Source organism: Phyllostomus hastatus, unplaced genomic scaffold (assembly GCF_019186645.2).
Source record: "Phyllostomus hastatus isolate PE091 unplaced genomic scaffold, TTU_PhHast_1.1 phas_contig_86, whole genome shotgun sequence".
NCBI classification, from domain to species: Eukaryota; Metazoa; Chordata; class Mammalia; order Chiroptera; family Phyllostomidae; genus Phyllostomus; species Phyllostomus hastatus.
Window position 1 is genome coordinate 93935580 of NW_025333977.1, and position 20524 is coordinate 93956103.

General features: G+C 39.2%; 1 protein-coding gene across 10 annotated transcripts in view; it reads right to left on the bottom strand.

Annotated features, from left to right (window-relative positions):
* PCYT1A (phosphate cytidylyltransferase 1A, choline) overlaps window positions 1-20524 on the bottom strand; it is a 58739-nt gene that overhangs the window by 20033 nt on the left and 18182 nt on the right. For all 10 annotated transcript variants that reach the window (XM_045850983.1, XM_045850987.1, XM_045850984.1 and 7 more), the window contains one exon: window positions 2318-2417. In XM_045850983.1, coding sequence (XP_045706939.1) covers window positions 2318-2417 — 100 coding nt within the window. The remainder of the gene's footprint in view (window positions 1-2317; window positions 2418-20524) is intronic.

Sequence of the window (20524 nt, forward strand, 5' to 3'; positions counted from 1 at the left end):
TTCTCCTTCAGGCCAAGCAGACCTGGGTGTCTTTCGATACATTCTCTCACATATCTATGACCCAAACATTTTGTCCCTAACAGATTTCCAATGCCCTTCATATTCTGTATTTTCTTGTCACTGATTTTTTTAATCTTTCAACATGTCACTGATTTTTTTAATCTTTCAAAAGAGATATTCTCATCTCTCAAGCCATATTTGTTTTTTTTCCTCTGGGTACTGAGTTTTCTACTAGATTACACAAACTTCCCTCTTGTACTCCCTTACCCTCCCAAGTGAAAACCTGGGAGTAGAGGGAGGAATGCTCCCTTGTACCAATTATTTGTTTAAAATTCACTGTGATATATGTATATAGATTCATTACTGGTTTATCCCTTGTCCAGCACTGGCATGAATTCAGTCAGTTATTTAGCTATCTAAAAGGCAAAAGATTTATATGATCTGAAGAGAAACCAGAGTATTGGCTATTTAACATCAAATTGAACAGACATAACGAGATATAGGAGAAATACTGGAGATAGAATTAGACTGGCCAACTTTACAGGCTAATCTGTGACTGTCTGTACAGCCTAGAACACAATCAGTTGGTTGATGGTCTTCTATTGTTAATAACTGATGTCTATGAAGAGTTGCACCACTCCACGGTGAAAAGAACACAAAGATGGAAAAACCTAGGTTTCAGCTTCAATTCTATCATTAATTATTTGTTTTATTATTAAACAAACTTTCTAAGTTTCTATGGACCTTAATTCCTTCATGTATATAGTAAAGAGTGTAAAGTGTATTACCTCAAAAATAAACTACTTGTAAAATTCTATTATTCTAAATTTTTAAAATTAGATTAGTTAGTGCTTGTTAATTATAAGCTTCCAAATTTGTGAAAAGTATATCTACACACATACATTTTATGTATCACAAGTGGTATGGACAGATTAGCAACAAACTGGCTGACATAGTTAACATGATCAGACCTGAGGGCGGTACTGCATTCTGAACGAGTGTCATTAGAGAGTACGTGAGCAGTTCTTGCCTTCAAGAGATTCTACTATCACATCTGAATGTAACCCCTTGAACAGTTTGGTGGCATTTTGAAATGTGACCTCCCACCATTACACCCTGTTACATATAGTCTGTTTTTCCATGTTGTCATTTAACCTACCCCATTAGCCTTGTCTATTACTCAAGCAAGGGGAGCCAAACCCAAAACATGATATCATGAATCAGAAGGCTTATGATCTACATGTATTAACACTTTTTCAAAAGGAAAGCATTCTCTGGAATTTTGAGAACCAACAGCACTATACTCCATATAGCCAAGATACAGTCCAGGGGTATTGGGATCTCTGGCCTAACATTGCCCAGCATTCCTTTCTACCTGTATTTCACTATTCCTCAGTTTTACAACAGGGAGCAAATATGCTAACACAAATAAGAAACACAGATATCTTCTGTAAAGATTTGTGGCTATAACTGCCTTTTATTCCCTAGTGCTTGCCTGAGTTTGAATCCAGACCTATGTTTACACAGTAGACAGAATACTTACCATAGTAACTGGAAGAAATAAAAAAGGAATGAAAAAAAAAAAGGGAACAGAAGAATTTATTAGAAAGTAAGGATAGCTGTCTACAAGACTCTGTATCCACAACAAATGCTCATGGAAGTTTCTATTTATGATGACCCCTAAAACCAGTTACACAAAACAAGAGTATCTAGAATACATATATTATGTAAACCAAGCATAAAATAAAGAGTATGAGTTTTGATAATAATAAAGTGAGTCTTAAAAAAACAGGAAAATTATATCAATAAAATTAAGTGAGGAGCATCTCAACTTGGGATATTTCTGTCCTCTATGATCAACAGCATCATAGCCAGGGTGCTCACTGATAGAAAGGAAGATGTGGGAACAATTCTGAAGGTTATAAAAAATGTGACAGACGGCCTGACATATTATTCAGATCTTTGTAAAAATAGACAAGATTAAAATCCAGCTCAGGCTAATGTCTTATTGTCTCTGCTCTGCTGTATCTCATAACTGTGACAACAGCCGAGGATGCAAATGTGCACTGCTACAGCTCAAAGCTGTGACAACATCCTGGGAAACAAGTACGTAATAAGAAGAAAAAAATGAAATCTTATATTGTAGTTATCCTCCCAAAAGAGCAGCAAGGGAGATAGAAGGAACTCATCCCCCTGTCCCAACTAGCCTTTATAGGTAAACTGAGGGAAGATTATAAGAAGTAGGTATATATTTGATAAATACAATTAAATGCTAAAAACAATAGCAAAACAACAAAATAACTGGGCCTTTACTTACAAGGAGTTCCTCTGCTGGCTTCTTCCATAGTTACCCTGACATAGGGCTTACTACAGTCTACTTCAATTTCATCAGAAAAAGGAGCTGGCTGCCGTAAGCCCTTAAAAGAGGAAAGTGAAGGGAAAAAAAGTTAAATTCAATGGTACAAACTGAAATACTCAAAAAATGACAACTTTGAAGAACAATCAGTTGTTTAACATGCAGTGACTAAAATTCCTCCTAAAACTTTATAGCATGAAGAAGAAAAAAAGGCATTCCAAAAATGACAAGTGAAAGTGGCAACCTTTTACCAATGGGTAAATCATGGTCTCAAAGATAAATGTCTTACTGGTGATTTCAGGATAAAGACTGAGCAAGATGTCTGGGTGCAGAATGACGGCTCCTCTGCTGCATGGCAGAACTAGCCAACACTGTTCTATGTGTCTAAATTGCCAAGGTTTGTAAGTGCATTTCAGACAGCGTCAACTAAGGGACTGCGAAGGCAAACAGCTCCAGTATACTTTACTGAGTACAATGATCAGTGTGTACATCTTTCTACTGTAAATACATTCTAATGCTCATAATAGCCCTGTGAAGCAAGTAGTACAATAGTTTGGTATCCTCAATTTAAAGATGAGGAAAACAAGGTTCAGAGAAGTCACATGAATTATATGTGATTACTTACAGGCAAAGCTGAAATAAAAAGGCAGGTATGGATTTTCCTTTATAAAGGAAAGCCTTTCTCAGGCGTTTTGTTAACTTTATTCCTATTTTATTCTATCTGATGCTATTGTGACTGCAACTGTTTTCTTAATTTTATTTTTGGATTGTTCCTTGCTAGTGTGTGTAATTTCAGTTCCTCTTGTATATATTGATCTTATATCCTATGACTTTGCTAAACTCAATGATTAATTCTAGCAGTTTGATAGATTCCTTAGTATTTTTAACATATGAGATGATGTTGTCGGTGAATAAAGATAACTACTTATTTGTTTCCAATCTGGATGCCTTTAATTTGCTTTTATTATTCCTCCTTGCTCTGGTTGGAACTTCTAGTACAGTGTTGAATAGAAATGGGAATGACAAATATTTTTGCCTTCTTCCCAGTCTGAGGCAATCTTTCACCATTAAGTGCTACCTGTAAGTTTTTTGTAGATGTCCTTTATCAGGTTAAAAAATCTCCCATCTTCTTAGTTTGTTGAGAGTCCTTATAATAAAAAGATGTTGGATTTTGGTTTTGTCTTTTATTAATTATGGTACATTAAATTAATTATTTTAATATGTTAAACCAACCCTGAATACCTAGGTGAAAACCCTCTTGATCATATTATAATAAATCATCATATATGTCCTTAAATTCAATTTGTTAATATAACAAGAACTTTGTGTCTAAGTTTGTGAGGGATTTTGAACTATAATTTTCTTGTGCTATTAGAAGAATAGCACTAGCTTTGATAGTTGGCCTCATAAAATAGGTAAGTGTTCTCTTCTCCACCATTTCCTGAAAGTATTTGCATAGGATTGATATTTTTCCTTCCTTAAATGTTGAATACCATTCACCAATGAAGCCATTTGGACCTAGACTTGTCTTTGCAGGAAGACTTTTAAAAACTAATTCAAGTTTTTTTATTTGGGATAGACCTATTCACATTTTCTATTTCTTTTTTTTTTAATTTATTGATTTTAGAGGGGAGTAGAGAGGAGCAGACAGACAGACAGACAGACAGACATTGCTTTGTTGTTCCAATTACTTATGCAGTCATTGGTTCTTCTTGCATGTGCCCTGACTGGGGATCAAACCCACAACATTGGTGTATTGGGATGACGCTCTAACCGACTGACCTACCCGGCCAGGGCACATTTTCTTTTTCATTTTGGGTCAGTTTTGATAATTTGTCTCTTTCTAGGAAGCTATTTCATCTAAATTGTCAAAATTTTTGACACAAAGTTGTTCACAATATTCCCTTAACACCCCTTTGATTTCTGTTGGGCTATAGTGATGTTCCCTTAGAATTTTAAATTCTAAACAGATCATATCCTGATTGAGCTAAATCCAGAAACTGGGAAGACATTGTTTTGTCCTGTTTTCAGGTAAGGATAGATTTTTTTAATTGTTTTAAAATTAAAGTATATTTCTTTTTTAAAATCACTTATATAAGCTTAGTTTAAGACATTCCAAAACTATAAAATAAGCAAAAACACTCATTTTTAGATGTGTGTTATCCTTTTTAAAACATTTTTTAAAAGGGGTAAGAATAGATCAAGGACCCAAATGTACAATTTTCTGAATTTATTAGTGATTTTCCTACAGAGTAGAGGGAACAATTTATCCTCTAGAAGTTAGCACGCAGAGTCACTAAAAGTATACACTATTCACAAAATAACACATATTCTATGATTTCATCTATATGACAGTCAAAAAACAGACAAAGCTAATAAAAAATAGAAGCCAGAGGACAAAGAGAAAATTTGGGAAAAGAGGAGATTAATTAGCATAGGGCTTGAGAAAGTCTTCCGGGAATACTGGTGATCACATATGTAAACATTTACTGAGCTATACTATTAAGGTTTGTGCACTTTTCCATATGTGAGTTATACCTCAAGAAACAGATGACATTCAGCCACAAAAAGGAATGTGGTATTGATGCATGCTACAACATGGAACACATAATGCTAACTGAAAGAAGTCAGTCACAAAAGACCACTTATATGATTCCATTTATATCTAATGTCCAGAATAGGTAAATTTTTACACAGAAAGTAGATTAGTATTTACATCGGGCTGGGAGAGCTGGGGAGAAATGAGGAGTGACTACTAAGGGGTACAGGGTTTCTCTCTGGGGTGATGAAAGTGTTTTTTGTTTTTTTAGCATTTTTTTTATTTTTTTATTTTTTTTATTTTAATTATTGTTCAAGTACAGTTTTCTGTCTTTTATTCCCATCCCAGCCCACCACCACCCTTAGCCCTCCCCACTTCCCTCCCATTTCCACCCCCTGCACCCTAGTTTTTGTCCATGTGTCCTTTATACTTGTTCCTGTAAATCCTTGTCCATTTCCCCTGAAATTCCCTCCCCTCTCCCTTCTGGTCACTGTCAGCCTGTTCTCTATTTCAGTGTCTTTGTTTATATTTGGCTTGTTTATTTGTTTTGATGTTTAGGTTCCTGTTAAAGGAATTCTATGCAATGGAAAGAAAGAAGGAGCTCCTACCCTTTGTGACAGCATGGATGGAACTGGAGAGCATTATGCTAAGCGAAATAAGCCAGGTGATGAAAGACAAACACCATATGAAGAAAATGTTTTAACATGGGTGATATGATGGTTGCATAACTCTGTGACTATTCTAAAAACCACTTGACTGTATACTTTAAATGGGTATTGTATTATAACAATCTATGAATTATATCTCAATGATGTTTTTTACATATGTAAAATACATTTTTATACATGTAAAATATTAAAGTATATGAGGAGGGACCCCCCCAAAAACCAGAATTTATTTATTAAAATTGTGTATTTATTCCTACATGTTTAAACTTCAGTCACCGTCAAAGTACTCTCTCTATTTGGTAAAATACACCTATCAAGATGTCTTTTCCATCGCTCAGAACAGTTTTTGAACTCATTGATTCCGATGCCTTTTAGTGCTTCTGCTATTTTTTGTTTCATCTCTTCCACATCAGCAAAACATTTCCCTTTGAGAACTCTTTTCACCCAGGGAAACAACAAAAAAGTCACTTGGGGTGAGATCAGGTGAATAGGGAGGGTGGGGCATAGGGGCCATTCCGTTTGTGGTCAAAAACGGCTGAACACTCAGCACAGTGTGGGTAGGTGTGCTCATAAATCACTCGTGAAATGGGCAAAGGCACTGGAAGAGTCTTCAAAAACAGTTCACCGAAGCTGAACACAGCCTCTCACAACAATGAAAGTTGACACAGAAGGGTCCCTAGAATACACATCTAGTGAGGAATCCTGTCTTACAATGCCCTCCCTCCAGGAGATAATTCTGGGTTTTTGGGGTCCTCCCTCATATATGAAACAAATAGGAAAATATACGATTATTAACAATAATGTATTGGCAGCAGAAATAGCACCAGAAATTAGACCTCGATTCAGCAACCTCAGTACTTGAGTTCTTGCTAAGAATTCAGAGCCAAGACTCCAACTATAAGAAAAAGCTTATTTAGCAAGTCACAGAGGCAGAAGAAGTAAGCTATAGAAGAAATGGGCTCAGGAAACAAGTCACAGAGGCAAAAGAAGGGCCCTTGGTGCTTGAGAGAGAGAGAGAGAGGGTGGCAAGGAAAATGGGGGAAGTGAGTGGGGAAAGGAGCGGGCAAGCGCTATAGAGCAGCTGTGTCCTCCATCTTAAGGGCTTTTAGGAGAGGTCCCAGAAGAGGATCTCAATAGAATATTCATCAGCTTTCTGCTGTGTCCTTTCAGGTCATGGTCTCTACTGATTGGTCAGCACCAGGGCAGGGGGTCATTAGTCAATGTGGCTGGTCCTGATGTCAACCATTGTGTCACTTGTCTGATTTTGCTGTTTTTCCGGACCTGGAACTGACACACAACTGAGGCCTAGATGTATTTGATGGAGATCAGAACTTCACTGTTTTGGGGGCTTAATGCTTTAGGGCTATTCCCTGGCCCCTCTGTTCATTCCTCATCTAAGGGGGTCTAATTCACATGAGTAGCAACATGCTGGAGGAGGAAAGGTCAGGGAGGTATGAACCATATGACCAGAGATACAAGAGGTCAGGACGTCTGAACTGCATATGCTGGGGGAGGAAAGGTTACCCTAGGTGGGGCAAGGTCCTTGTTTTTCCAGTTTTGCCTGTTAGGCACCTGGAGCTTTCCACTTTGGTGACCATCCGTATGTGGCCCATCATCCTTGCTCTGCGCATGCTTGTCTAGCTGCCTACACATGTAAATAAAAGACCAGCCTTACTGTGTCTCTGAAAGTTATTACCAATAACTTTCTGAGACATGCTGAGATTTGGTTGTTAAGTGCTGAGGAATTTTGTAGGCCAGTTATTAAATCATTGATAGTTAAAAATCAATCACAGAAATCAGCAAATGCTACAAAAGGTTTCTCCCCTCTCAGTAAGACAGTTTACCAGGACACCACTGGTTATTTTGCATACTTAGAAATAGATCAGTTCAGAGGTTATTATAGGGAGAAGAACATGGACTTAGGGATTTTTCCATTAATGTTGCAGTGGGAGTAGAAAGGGTGACAGATAAAAAAGTTTGTGAAGGAAGAATAGGTGGGATATAGTAAAAAGAAAACATATTGTCACCTGAGAAAGAATTTACAATAACTGAGATTTTGATCTGAAGAAAATAAGCTTGTGGTACCATTACCAGGAATAGAGGAATTTTAAAAAAAGAAGTTGAGATAAAAGAAAGTGAGAACTGAGAAAAGTCTTTGAATATAGAGATTCAAATGATTATTAGAGACCTTTAGAATATATTACTGAAAGTTAGAACGCCAATGCCTTTAAGAAAATTGGAAGATGGTGAAATAAATTAGTAATAGTCTCTCCATGGAGATGTGTGACCATAAAAATGAGAAAACATAAAGGTATCTAGAGGGGACAGAAGGATTTTTAATTAAAGAGATATATACATATCTAAACAGAAAAAAAGGAGCCAATGAGATTGAAAATTCTGGAGAAGGGACTTCTGGCCAAGATGGAGGTGTAGGTGGACACACTGTGCCTCCTCGCACAACCAAAATTAAAGACAACAAAAATTCAGAAACAAAAAAACAACCAAAATAGACAGAAAATTGAACTGTACGGAAGTCCAACCACCATTCATCCAGACTGGTAAGAGGGGCAGAGTCGGCGGCTCACTGAGAGGGGTCGAGGCAAGAAAAAGCGGTGGCTGGCAGACCCGGGTGCGCAGGATACAGGCAGCAGCTGGCAGACCCCAGGCATGCAGGTGGCGGCTAGCAGACCCCAGTGGCAGACCCTGGGCGTGGGGAGGCAGCGAGCAGACCCAGTGAGGCACGCAAGGCAGCTGGCTGTCCGCAGTCACACATTCCCGCGAAGATAAACCAGGTAAAAACAGGCAGCAAGATAGACCAAACAACCTAGGGACCCAGTGCAGGGAAATAAAGCCTAAAAGCACTGATTGAGAACACTTGTGGGAGTTGAGGTGCCGGGAGAGACTCCCAGCCTCACAGGAGAGTGCGTTGGAAAGACCCACAGGGTCCTAGAATGTAGACAAGCCCACCCGCCCAGGAATCAGCACCAGAAGGGCCCAATTTGCTTGTGGGAAGCGGCAGAGGGCACTGAAATCCGAGAGACAGCGGAGCAAGTGCCATTGTTCCCTCTCAAATCCCACCCTCACATACAGCTTCACAACCCAGAGACTGGGTTGCCCTGCCCTGGTGAACACCTAAGGCTCCGCCCCTCATATGTAACAGGCACGACCAGACCCCCCCCCCCAAAAAAAGGCTCAAACAGAAGAACAAATCAAAGCAGCAGAGCCAATACTTTTAAGCAACTGATAGCCAACCTATCAGATGCACAGTTCAAAGCACTGGTGATCAGGATGCTCACAGAATTGGTTGAATTTGGTCACAAATTAGATGAAAAAATGAAGGCTACACTAAGTGAAATGAAGAAAAATGCACAGGGAAACAATAGTCATGGAAAGAAAACTAGGTCTCAAATCAATGGAGTGGACCAGAAGGAAGAAAAAAAACATACAATCAGAAAAGAATGAAGAAACAAGAATTCAAAAAAATGAGGAGAGGCTTAAGAACCTCCAGGATATCTTGAAACGTTCCAACATCCGAATTATAGGGGTACCAGAAGGAAAAGAGGAAGAGCAACAAGTGGAAAACTTATTTGAACAAATAATAAAGGAAAACTTCTAAAGGAAAAATATGAACAGTAAAATGACAGCAAACTCACAGTTATTAATAACCACACCTAAAACAAAAGCAAACTAAGCAAACAACTAGAACAGGAACAGAACCACAGAAATGGAGATCACATGGAGGGTTAGCAACAGGGGAGTGGGAGGAGGAGAGAGGGGGAAAAGGTACAGAGAATAAGTAGCATAGATGGTAGGGAGAAAATAGACGGGGAAGACAAGAATAGTATGGGAAATATAGAAGCTAAAGCACTTATGACACATGGACATGAACTAAAGGGGGGAATGTGGGTGGAAGCAGGTGTGTAGTGTGGAGGGCAATGAAGGGGGGAAAATGGGACAACTGTAATAGCATAAGCAATAAAATATATTTTTTTAAAAAAGAGAAAATACTGGAGAAGGAAAAAACAGAGAATTCAGGGAGAAAGAGGCTAGAAGAATGGCAGGGAATAGCCTCAGGAGAGCAGGGAAAGGTGTTAACTCTAGAAATAAGCAGGATCACATTTTGCTAAAAGCAGAAGAAAGGAAAGGTGATAAAAGAACAATGTTGAATGTAAAAGAAGAAAAATGTACAAACTTATATCTGACGCCCTCAATTTTCTCAGTATAGTGGAAAAGTGAAGTTACCTATGAAGAACAGGTAGGTTGGGATGAGAATGAAATCTTGAGGAAAGAAGAAAATATTTGGAATAGTTGTGGGAAATGTATTAGAGCATTCACAAATAATTAATGAGACTATCAGATACTATATTCAAATTCAGATCAAGCTAAAAACTAGTAGCCAACTTAATGGGTTCAGGAACAGAAGTAGGCCCTGGTGAATGGAAGGGAGAAAAGAGGGAATGAAAAGTTATGGAGACAAAGGGATCTGGACATTTTTCCAAAGAAGGTATGCTAATGGCCAAAAAGCACATGAAAATATGCTCAACAATATTAGTCATTATGGAAATGCACATCCAAACCACAGAGAGCTACCACTTCTTACCCATTAGGATGGTTATAAGCAAAAAAGACAGGCAATAATAAAAATGGCCAGGAGAAATTGGAACCTTCATATACTCCTGCTGTGATGTAAACTGGTGCACAGCTTTGGAAAACACTTTTCAAAACGTTGAACATAGAATACCATATGACCTAGAAATTATACTCTTAGGTATGTAACCAAGAAAATAAAAATGTGTGTTTTAAAGAGAACTTGTACATAAATAATGTTCATAACAGCATTATTCACAATTGTCAAAAATGAAAACAATCCAAATATCCATCAACTGATGAATGGATAAACAAAATGATACATTAATATAGAATATTACTCACCTATAAAAAGGAATGAAGTACTGATACATGCTACCACCTAGATAAAAGCCAGACTAAAAAGGCCACATATTATATGATTCCAGTTTTATGAAATGTCCAGAATTAGGGACAGAAAGTAGATTAATGACTGCCAGGAGGTAGAAGGCAAGGGGAATGGGGAGTGACTACTAATAGGTAGGGGGTTCTTTTGGTAGGGATGAAAATGTTCTGGAATTAGTGGTGAAAGGTGCACAATATTGTGAATATACTAAAAACAATTGTATTGTACACTTCCAAATGGTTAAAATGGTAAATATTGTCTCAATTTAAAAAGATACATTAAGTATCCAATCTTTCACAACTCTTTTTCTTCAATCTCCCTTGTAGTATACCATGTACGTTCAGGACAGAAGGCAAATGCAGCTGTCTCTCCTGGCTAGAGTTTGTGCTGAATCAATTCCTCCTAAGTATAGAGAATGAAACATAGGGTTCTTCAGCTATAGTGAATCAGCAAAATCTTTATCTCTCCAGGGTTGCCTCCAGTTAGAAAGTGTAGTATTTCTGGACTGCCAGCCAAGATGGAGGCATACACAGATACACTTCGATTCCTTACAGAACCAAAAGAAAGATAACAACAAATTTAAAAACAAAACTAACCAGAACTGCCAGAAAATCAAATGTATGGAAGTCCAACCAAGGAGTTAAAGAAGAAACATTCATCCAGACTGGTAGGAGGGGCAGAGGCAGGCAGCTGGAGTGAAGAGGACTCGCAGTGGCTGGGGTACTGGGCAGTCCCACATTTGTGTGTGGATAAACCGGGAGGAACAACTGGGGACAAGACACACAGAGCAACCCAGGGTTCCAGCGCATGGAAATAAAGCCTCAAAACCTCTGACTCTAAGAAGAAACTCCCAGCCTCACAGGAGAGTTCATTGGAGAGATCCACAGGGTCCTAGAATGTACACGAACCCACCCACCCAGGAATCAGCACCAGAAAGGCCCAATTTGCTTGTGGAAAGTCGGGTAAGTAACTGAAAGCCAGCCGACAGCTAAGCAAGCTGCATTAGTCCCTCTCTGACCCCTACCCCACACACAGAACCACAACAAAACAACATGGGTTGCCCCGCCCTGTTGAATACCTAAGGCTTAGCCCCTTATATTGTAACAGGCATGGTGAGAAAAAAAAAAACGAAAACAAAAACAAAAAAAACGGTCCAAATGAAAGAACAAAGTTCCAAAAATAAAACTAATTAATGAAGAGACAGTCACCCTATCAGATGCAGAGTTCAAAACTCTGGTAATCAGGATGCTGACAGAAGTGTTTGAGTATGGTTGCAAAATAGAGGAAGAAGTGAAGGCTATGCAACATGAAATAAAGGAAAATGTATAGGGAGCCAACAGTGAAGGGAAGGAAACCAGACTCAAAACGATCTGGACCAGAAGGAAGAAATAACATTCAACCAGGACAGAATGAAGAAGCAAGAATTTAAAAAAACGAGGAGAGGCTTAGGAACCTCCAGGACAACTTTAAATATTCCAACATCCAAATCATAGGGGTACCAGAAGGAGAAGAGGGAGAGCAAGAAATGGGAAATTTATTTGAAAACATAATGAAGGAGAACTTCTCCGATCTGGCAAAGGAAATAAACTTCCAGGAAGTCCAGGAAGCTCAGAGAGTCCCAAAGAAGTTGGACCCAAGGAAGTACACACCAAAGCACATCATAATTACATTACCCAAGATTAAAATGAAGGAGATAATTCTAGAAGCACCAAGAGAAAAGGAGACAGGTATCTATAAAGAGTTCCCATAAGACTATCAGCTGATTTCTCAAAAGAAACCTTACAGGCAAGAAGGGGCTGGAAAGAAGTATTCCAAGTCATGAAGGGCAAGGGCCTTCATCCAAGATTACTGTATCCAGAAAATTCATCCAAGATTACTGTATCCTCCATTTACAATGGAGGTGCAGATAAAGTACTTCCCAGATAAGGTCAAGCTCAAGGAGTTCATCATCACCAACTCCTTATTATATGAAATGTTAAAGGGACTTATCTAAGAAAAAGAAGATGACCAAAAATATGAACAGTAAAATGACAACAAACTCACAACTATCAACAACTGAACCTAAATAAAAAACAAAAACAAACTAAGGAAACATCCAGAACAGGAACAGAATCACAGAAATGGAGATCACATGGAGGGTTATCAGTGGGGATGGGAGGGGGGAGAATGGGGGAAAAGGTACAGGGAAATAAGAAGCATAAATGGTAGGTACAGGGGGTTAAGAATAGTATGGGAAACGGAGAAGCCAAAGAACTTATATGTATGACCCATGAACATGAACTACGATGGGAGAATGCTGGTGGGACGGGGTGCAGGACAGAGGGGAATAAAGGGGAGAAAAAATGGGACAGCTGTAATAGTATAATCAATAAAATATATTTTTTAAAAAAGAAAGTGTAATATTTTTATAAACACCCTGTTACTCTCATCTCAGTTAGAGAACAGTGTCTCTAAATGTTGAGGCTTATAAAAGCAGAACTAAGTATTTCTACCTGTGTTATAAAACATACCTTCTTCATTTTAACCTCAAGAGAATCCTACAGAATAATACTGCTTTCAAGTCTTTTGACTATCTGATAGTGAAGTATACAGGAAAGGGAGTGGGTTTAAAACTTAGATCTAAATCCCAGCTCTATCACTTAATAGCTGTGAAATCACAGCAAGCTTTTAAAGCTTTCCTTTCTTCCATAAAACAGAAGATAGTAATTCTGCCCCACAAGGTTATTATGAGTATTAAATAAAATAGCATATGCAAAGTAACTAGCATAATATTTCACATTCAGTAGGCACTTAACAAATTTAGTTCACCATCAACAATGTTAGCTCACTTTCTCTTCCATTCTATGAACATAGGTTTCATTATGCCAACAAAATTAATTGTTGCATTAATCTCAGAATGTTTTATAACCAATGTAAATTATAACCAATACTGATCATCATTATCCCCTAAATTATAAATGATCTGAATGCAATATAACTTCGATAAAAACTTTTTCCTGATTTTGTTCACATACATAACTCACTATTCCTCAAAATTCCAATGAAAAAGAAGAAATTCTGGTGTTCTTACTAGTAGGGAAATAGAGATAACTCAAATAATTAAGACTAGAACTTAATATTGGCTTTCCAGTACTCTTTCTACTTCTAAGGCTTCTTTTTCTTTACATTTAAATTTTTATTTTTAATTTTTTAATAATATTGACATACAACATTATATTAGTTTCAGGTGCATAATCCAGTGATTAGACATTTATATAATTTATGAAGTGATCACCTCGATAAAACTTGTACCCATCTGACGCCATACATAGTTATTACAATATCATTGATTATATTCCCTATGCTGTACTTTACATGCCCATGACTATTCCGTAACTACCAACTTGTGCTTCTTAATCCCTTCACCCTTTTTTTTTTTCAATCTTCATCCAAGGACACTTTTTCATTGCTTTTAGAGACAGAGAGAGAGAGAAGGGGAGAGAGAGAAACATCAATGTAAGAGAGAAAGAAACATCGATTGGTTGCCTCCTATACACGACTGGACCAAGGATCGCACAAACAACCTAAGTATATGCCCTGGCTAGGAACTGAACACACAGACTCTCAGTTACGGGATAATGCTCCAACCAACCAAGCCACATGGCCAAAGCTCTTAATGGATTTTACCTATCCCCGCACCCCTTCCCATCTGTTAGCCGTTAAAGTATTCTCTGTCTATGAGTCTGTTTCTATTGTTTGTCTATTTTGTTTTTCAGATTCCACATATAAGTGAAATCATATGGCATTAGTTTTTCTCTGTCTCATTTCACTCAGCACAATACCCTCTAGGTCCATCCATGTTGTTTCAAGGGGCAAAATTTCATTCTTTTTTATGGCTGAGTCATATTCCATTGTGTGCTCATACATACACCACTTCTTTATCAATTCATCTATTGATGGACACTTAGGTTGCTTCCATATCTTGGCTATTGTAAATAATGCTACAGTGAACATACGTTTGCATGTCTTTTCAATTTAGTGTTTTGGATTTCTTTGAATAAATACCCAGAAGTGAAATTGCTGGGTCCTTTTGTGTTTCTCGTTATAGCCTTTGTTTTAAAGTCTATTTTGTCTGGTATGAGTATTGCTACCCAGCTTTTTTTTCTTACCATTTTCATGAAATATTGTTTTCCATTCCTTTACTTTCAGTCTGTGTCTCTTTAGGTCTGAAGTGAGTCTCTTGTAGACAGCATATGCAAGGGTCTTGTTTCCTTATCCATTCACCAACCCTATCTCTTTTAACTGGTGAATTAAATCTATTTGCATTTAAAGTAATTGTTAGATCCAATATGCAGTGGAGGAGGTAGAAGTTACACTCATCTCCTCCTAAGTCCAAACTGTATTTACAAATAAATTATAGAACAATGAATTACTAACTGAAGACTAGCTGAACAGAAGTCTTATAACCAATGATTGATAAAAGAAGCCAAATCCAGGCTGATACGAAGGGCAGAGACATAAAAGATCTGGCACTGCAACTACATATCTCAGCTGCAAAGGTTGAGATCCCTAAAAAGCACGGAATCTCAACCCTACACGTGAATCCCACCAGCCCGAAGCACCAGAGCCAAGAAGAGGAGCCCACATAATATCTGGCTGTAAAAATCAGCAAGGATTCTGTATGCCAGGGAAAAACAGGAGTCTTTTAGAGACCCAGGTTTCCTGTTAATGAGCCAGTGCCAAAATCTCATTCCCGGCCACTCACCCTGGGCTCCTGCAGAGAGAGGGTGGATTGGAGCAGACTGGAGTCACATAAGAACAGACTGGGCTTCATGGCTCCAGGGAGAGCTGAAGGGACAGCTGCCTGGGTGCCTGTACTGGGTTCCTTTCTCATTCCACAGACACCATCCTTCCTGGGTCAAGCACTCCCCTCCATACTGAATCAGCCTGGAGGAATGCACTAGCCCCACCAGCCCAACTCCCTATTGCCCTGCCCTGCTGAACTCATAACCTGTAGAGGAGTCACCTGCAAGGGCCCATGGTGTAGACTTTTTTGGAGGGCTCTTGATAGTAAATTCAGGGAGTATCAGAGACCAAGTTGTGTGGCTCTAGGGCAGGGGACATTTCCCTCCACCCCTAGCCTGACCAGTGCTGCTCCCCTCATGAAAAATCCACTAGCCCCACCATCCCGACACCTGGTAGCCCTGCCCTGCTGGGATCTCACCCTGCTGAGGAGTCAGATGGCTGTGGACAGTTTGGGCCTTTGGCACAGACTCTCTTGAAAGTCTCTTGAAGAGGGAGAGAGTTCTGTGGCACTACAGTGGGGGGCATGTTTCCCTCCCATGCCCAACCCCCAATACCATTCTTGTGCAGAGCCCTCCCTTCACACAGCCAAATCTTGGTCTGCTTGGGTCTGATGAACACTGCTGGCCTCACTCTGATGGACTCCCTGAGACCCTACCCCACCTCAAAGGTCTGCAGGCACTCAGCGAGTGGCAGCTGGCCTTGGTGTACCCTGAGACTTTGGCTGAGTGGCCTCAGTCACAGCACTGGTGCTGAGTTTGAATCAATATTAATCTGCCTCTACCTGGTGACTCACTGGGAACCTACCTCACACACCTCGTAAACCACCAAAGACTATTTCAGCAACTTAGCCTAACAGCAAGCCAGCAGGTGGAGGCAGATCTCAGGGTACCCTAAGCCTTTTGCTTACATGCCCCCAGTCTCGGTGCTGCTGAAAGTGGGCCTCGGTGCACAGCTTGGGCCCTCCCCCACACACCCAGGCCCAGCAGTGGCAGCCACAAACTGTGGATCACTTTGTAGCTCCAAATGGGTATCCCAGGGCTGGTAACAGGCAGCACCTGACACTGACCTGCATCAGAGTCCCTCCCAAGGGGCCCTACACAGGGGTGTCAAACTCATTTTCACCGGGGGCCACATCAGTCTCGAGGTTGCCTTCAAAGGGCCTAATGTAATTTTAGGACTGTACAAACGTAACTACTCCCTAACTAGGGGCAAAGAGCTTGGCACTGCCTCCAGGTAGAAACAAGGTGCTAGGCCAGATAAAACAAGGTGAAGGGCTGGATTTGGCCCATGGGCCTTGTGTTTGCCACCTCTGCCCTAGAACCAACACACCTGGTGACAGGACTCAGGCCACATCAGAGCACAACCCAATTAGCTCCACAAGCAGCACACCCAAAGGAAGATAATTAGCCAGCACCAGAACCTGCCTGGGGGGATTCTGATTCATGGGGCCAGCCCCTGCACAGCAGTTTGTACACTGTGGTCAGGATCAATCCTCATAGTCAGTGAGCCCAAGGAATCCCACCCATGGACAGGCCAATAGCAACTACAGCAGGAAGGTTCACATAACTTACATAAAGGACATTCCTGGAGCACCTAGCTCAGGCAATCAGGAAGACTGCAACTGAGCCCCACAGGACGCTTACTACATAAGGCCACTCCACCAAAACTGGGAGGCCTAACAGCTCTAAACACCTAATACACAGAAACAATTACAGAGAAGCAGCCAAAATGGAGAGACAAAGAAATATGACCCAAACGAAAGAACAAGAGAAAAAAGAACTAAATAAAATAGAGGGAAGCAATCTACAAGATACTGAGTTCAAAACAATGATTATAAGGATACTTAGGGAACTCAGGGGAAGAATGGAGGAACTCAATGAGAACTTAAAGAGACAGTAAACATAGAAAGGACACAGAAACCATTAAAAAAGAACCAGTCAGAAATAAAGAATAACTAAAATGAAGACTACACTAGAAGGAATCAACAGCAGGTTAGATGAACCAAAGAATCAAATCAGGGATCTGGTAGATAACAAAGCAGAAAACACCCAATCAGAACAGCAAAAAGAAAAAAGAATCCTCCCCCCCCAAAAAAAACAAAAAACACAAGGACAGATTAAGGGACCTTTGGGACAATATCAAGTGTAACAACATTTATATCGGAGGGATACGAGATGGAGGAGAAAGAGAGAGAGCAAGGAATTAAGAGCCTATTTGAAGAAATAATGACTGAAAACTTCCTCAACCTGGTGAAGGAAAAAGACACACAAGTCCAGGAAGCAGAGAGACTCCCAAACAAGATGAACCCAAAGAGGCCCACACCTAGACACATTATAATTAAAATGGCAAAGGTTAAAGACAAATAATCCTAAAAGCAGCAAGAGAAAGCAGTTCGCTAGAAAGGAGCTCCCATACGACAGTCAGCTGATTTCTCAACAGAAACTTTGCAAGCCAGAAGGGACTGGCACAAAATATTCAAAGTGATAAAAAGCAAGAACCTACAACCAAGATTACCCAGAAAACCTATCATTTAGAATTGAAGGACAGAAAAAAAGCACTTCCCAGAGAAGAAAAAGCTAAAGGAATTCATCACCACCAAACCAATATTACAAGAAATGTTTAAGAGTCTTCTTTAGGAAGAAGGAAAAAAAAAAACCAAAATATGAAAAATAAAATGGCAATAAATATATTATCTATCAATAATTAGATATCTATCTATATTTTTATTTCATAATTTTCTTTTTCAATTATAGTTTATATTCAATATTATTTTATATTAGTTTCAGGTGTACAGCATAGTGGTTAGGTAATTATATATTTTACAAAGTGTTCCCCACAATATTTCCAGTACCCACCTGGCAAAATACATAGTTATTACAATATTATTGACTATATTCCCTATGCTGTTTTCTTTATGCCCACACTGTTCAGGTTTTTCTTGAATATCTTTGGTGCTGGGGGAGGCATTGTCCCAGAGGGCAGCCAGCAAGTAGGAGGCAAAGTAGCATATCTCAGAGGTGGTGGAAAGGCCTCATATGTGCAACCTGAGAGGCAACAGGTATGGAAAGCTCTTGTCTATTTCTTGAATTCCTACTTATCCTTCAAAGTTCAAGTCAGAAATAATCTCCTCAATGAAGCTTATCAAAAACCGCTGTCCACACCCCTCAGTCAAAATTCCTCTAACCTTCTATTTGTCCTTTTTCATACTGTATCTTAATTATGTCTCTATCCCCTATTTCTCTGTGAACTTCTTAAGGGCAAGGTCATCTTTTCATTTTTGTATCTGTAATTCTAGCAACTGACACACAAACGTTCTCAATATACGTTGACTGAAATGAGATTATGAGATCTCCATAAGCAGAATTGTGGCCAATTTCCTCCAGAGTTTAGGTACTTTGTGACTTATTCATACATATGATAAATATTAAGATTAGCTAATGTTTTATTCTTTGTAAATATTTTTGTGATCCTTTTGGTTATACCTTTAGAAATATCTGTATCAGTAAATTCTTTATATTTATAAACAAACTAGTGATAAAAGTTATCCCTTAATTTTTCCTCAGCTCTTGCCCTCTCTTCTATCCATGTCATCCTGAACCATCAACCCAACTATCTAATACTTGGTGATCCTTCCCATTCCTTTCCCCACTTGCAAGGAAAGCACTTTTCTAATGCTAATGAACTCTGAGCCTTGGAACTCTACATTCTGCTCACATCTCTCAGAGGGAAGAGCTTGCTTATCTTTACACTCCTAGTTACCTACTGCCACGCTGGCACATTATAAATGTGTGATAACATCTTGTCTGCTCAATCCAAATGATAGCTAATGACTGGATAAATAAAAAATGGTACATAACATTTGATGGCATGCTATTAGCCAATAAATACAAATCAAGTAATGATACATGCTACAACACTAATGAATCTTGAAAACATGCCCAGTGAAAGAAGCTAGCCACAAAAGACCACATATTGTATGATGCCATTTGTATGTAATGACCAGAACAGAAAAATCTATAGTGCCTGAAAGTAGAATAGTGGTTTCTAGATGCTGGGGAGGTTGGAAGGAAATAGGGAGTGATTGCTAATGTGTATGGGGCTTCTTTTTGTAGTGATAAAAGTATTCTAAAATTAGTTGTGGGGATGGTTGCACAACTCTATGAATATACTAAAAACCACTAAATTGTACAGTTTAAATTAGTGGATTATATGATCTCAATAAAGCTATTATTTAAAAAATATCTTGCTAGCTTTTGCTACAAAATTGAAAGGGGTTCCGAGACAGAAAGTACAGGTATATGATGGAGATGACAAACAAGTTTATTTAATGTATACTCCTCATTAGGATCAGTCTAGCCAGTTGGGTGAGTGAATCTTTAACCATTAGCCCATTCAAAATAGCCAGCATATGCCAGAGAAGAATGTGGAATAGGTAACAAAAGCCACTCAACTGATTTGTGACATGAATATATGATGTAAAGTAATTTAAAGAGCTGAGATTCCTCAGATTCAAAGGACCAAAAATTTAAGTCTTCTCAGAGTCCATTCCACTAAGATGGGCCTTCTTTGCTCTATTACTGGCTATGGCGACTGGCTGAGAGTACCACCTACTTGGTCATAATTTGTTCATACTCCAAGTAAGGTTGTTGAATTGGTGTCTACCACCATCTCCTTAACCTAAACTGTCTAAGAAACATTCAGAAATTAACAATGTGCTGTTTTGTTGACTGCTGAGTCATTTTCTGAGTTTACTTCTGCTGTATGCAGAATAATGGTATCTATTTACACCTAAATCTCCATAACATATGACTACGCTTTCTGTGGCAAAAGAAGCCTTGAAGATATGATTACATTAAAGGACTTTGAGGCAGGGAGATTATCCTGGCATGTCCAATGTAATCACAAGGGTCTTGATAAGTGAATAAGGGAGAAAGGAGAGTCAGAATCAGGAGGTGTGGTGACAGACGTTGTGGTCAAGGTGCCAGGATTGCTGGCTAGCTGGCACCAAGAGCAGAGCAATGTGGACAGCCTTTAGAAGCTAGAAAGGCAAGGAAACTGATTCTCCCCTGGAACTTCCAGCCCAACCAACACTTTGACTTTAGCTCCCTAAGACCCATTTCAGTCTTCTGACCTCCAGAACTGAAAGATATATCTGTATTGTTTTACTCCACCGAACTTGTGGTAACTTGTTACAGCAGCAATAG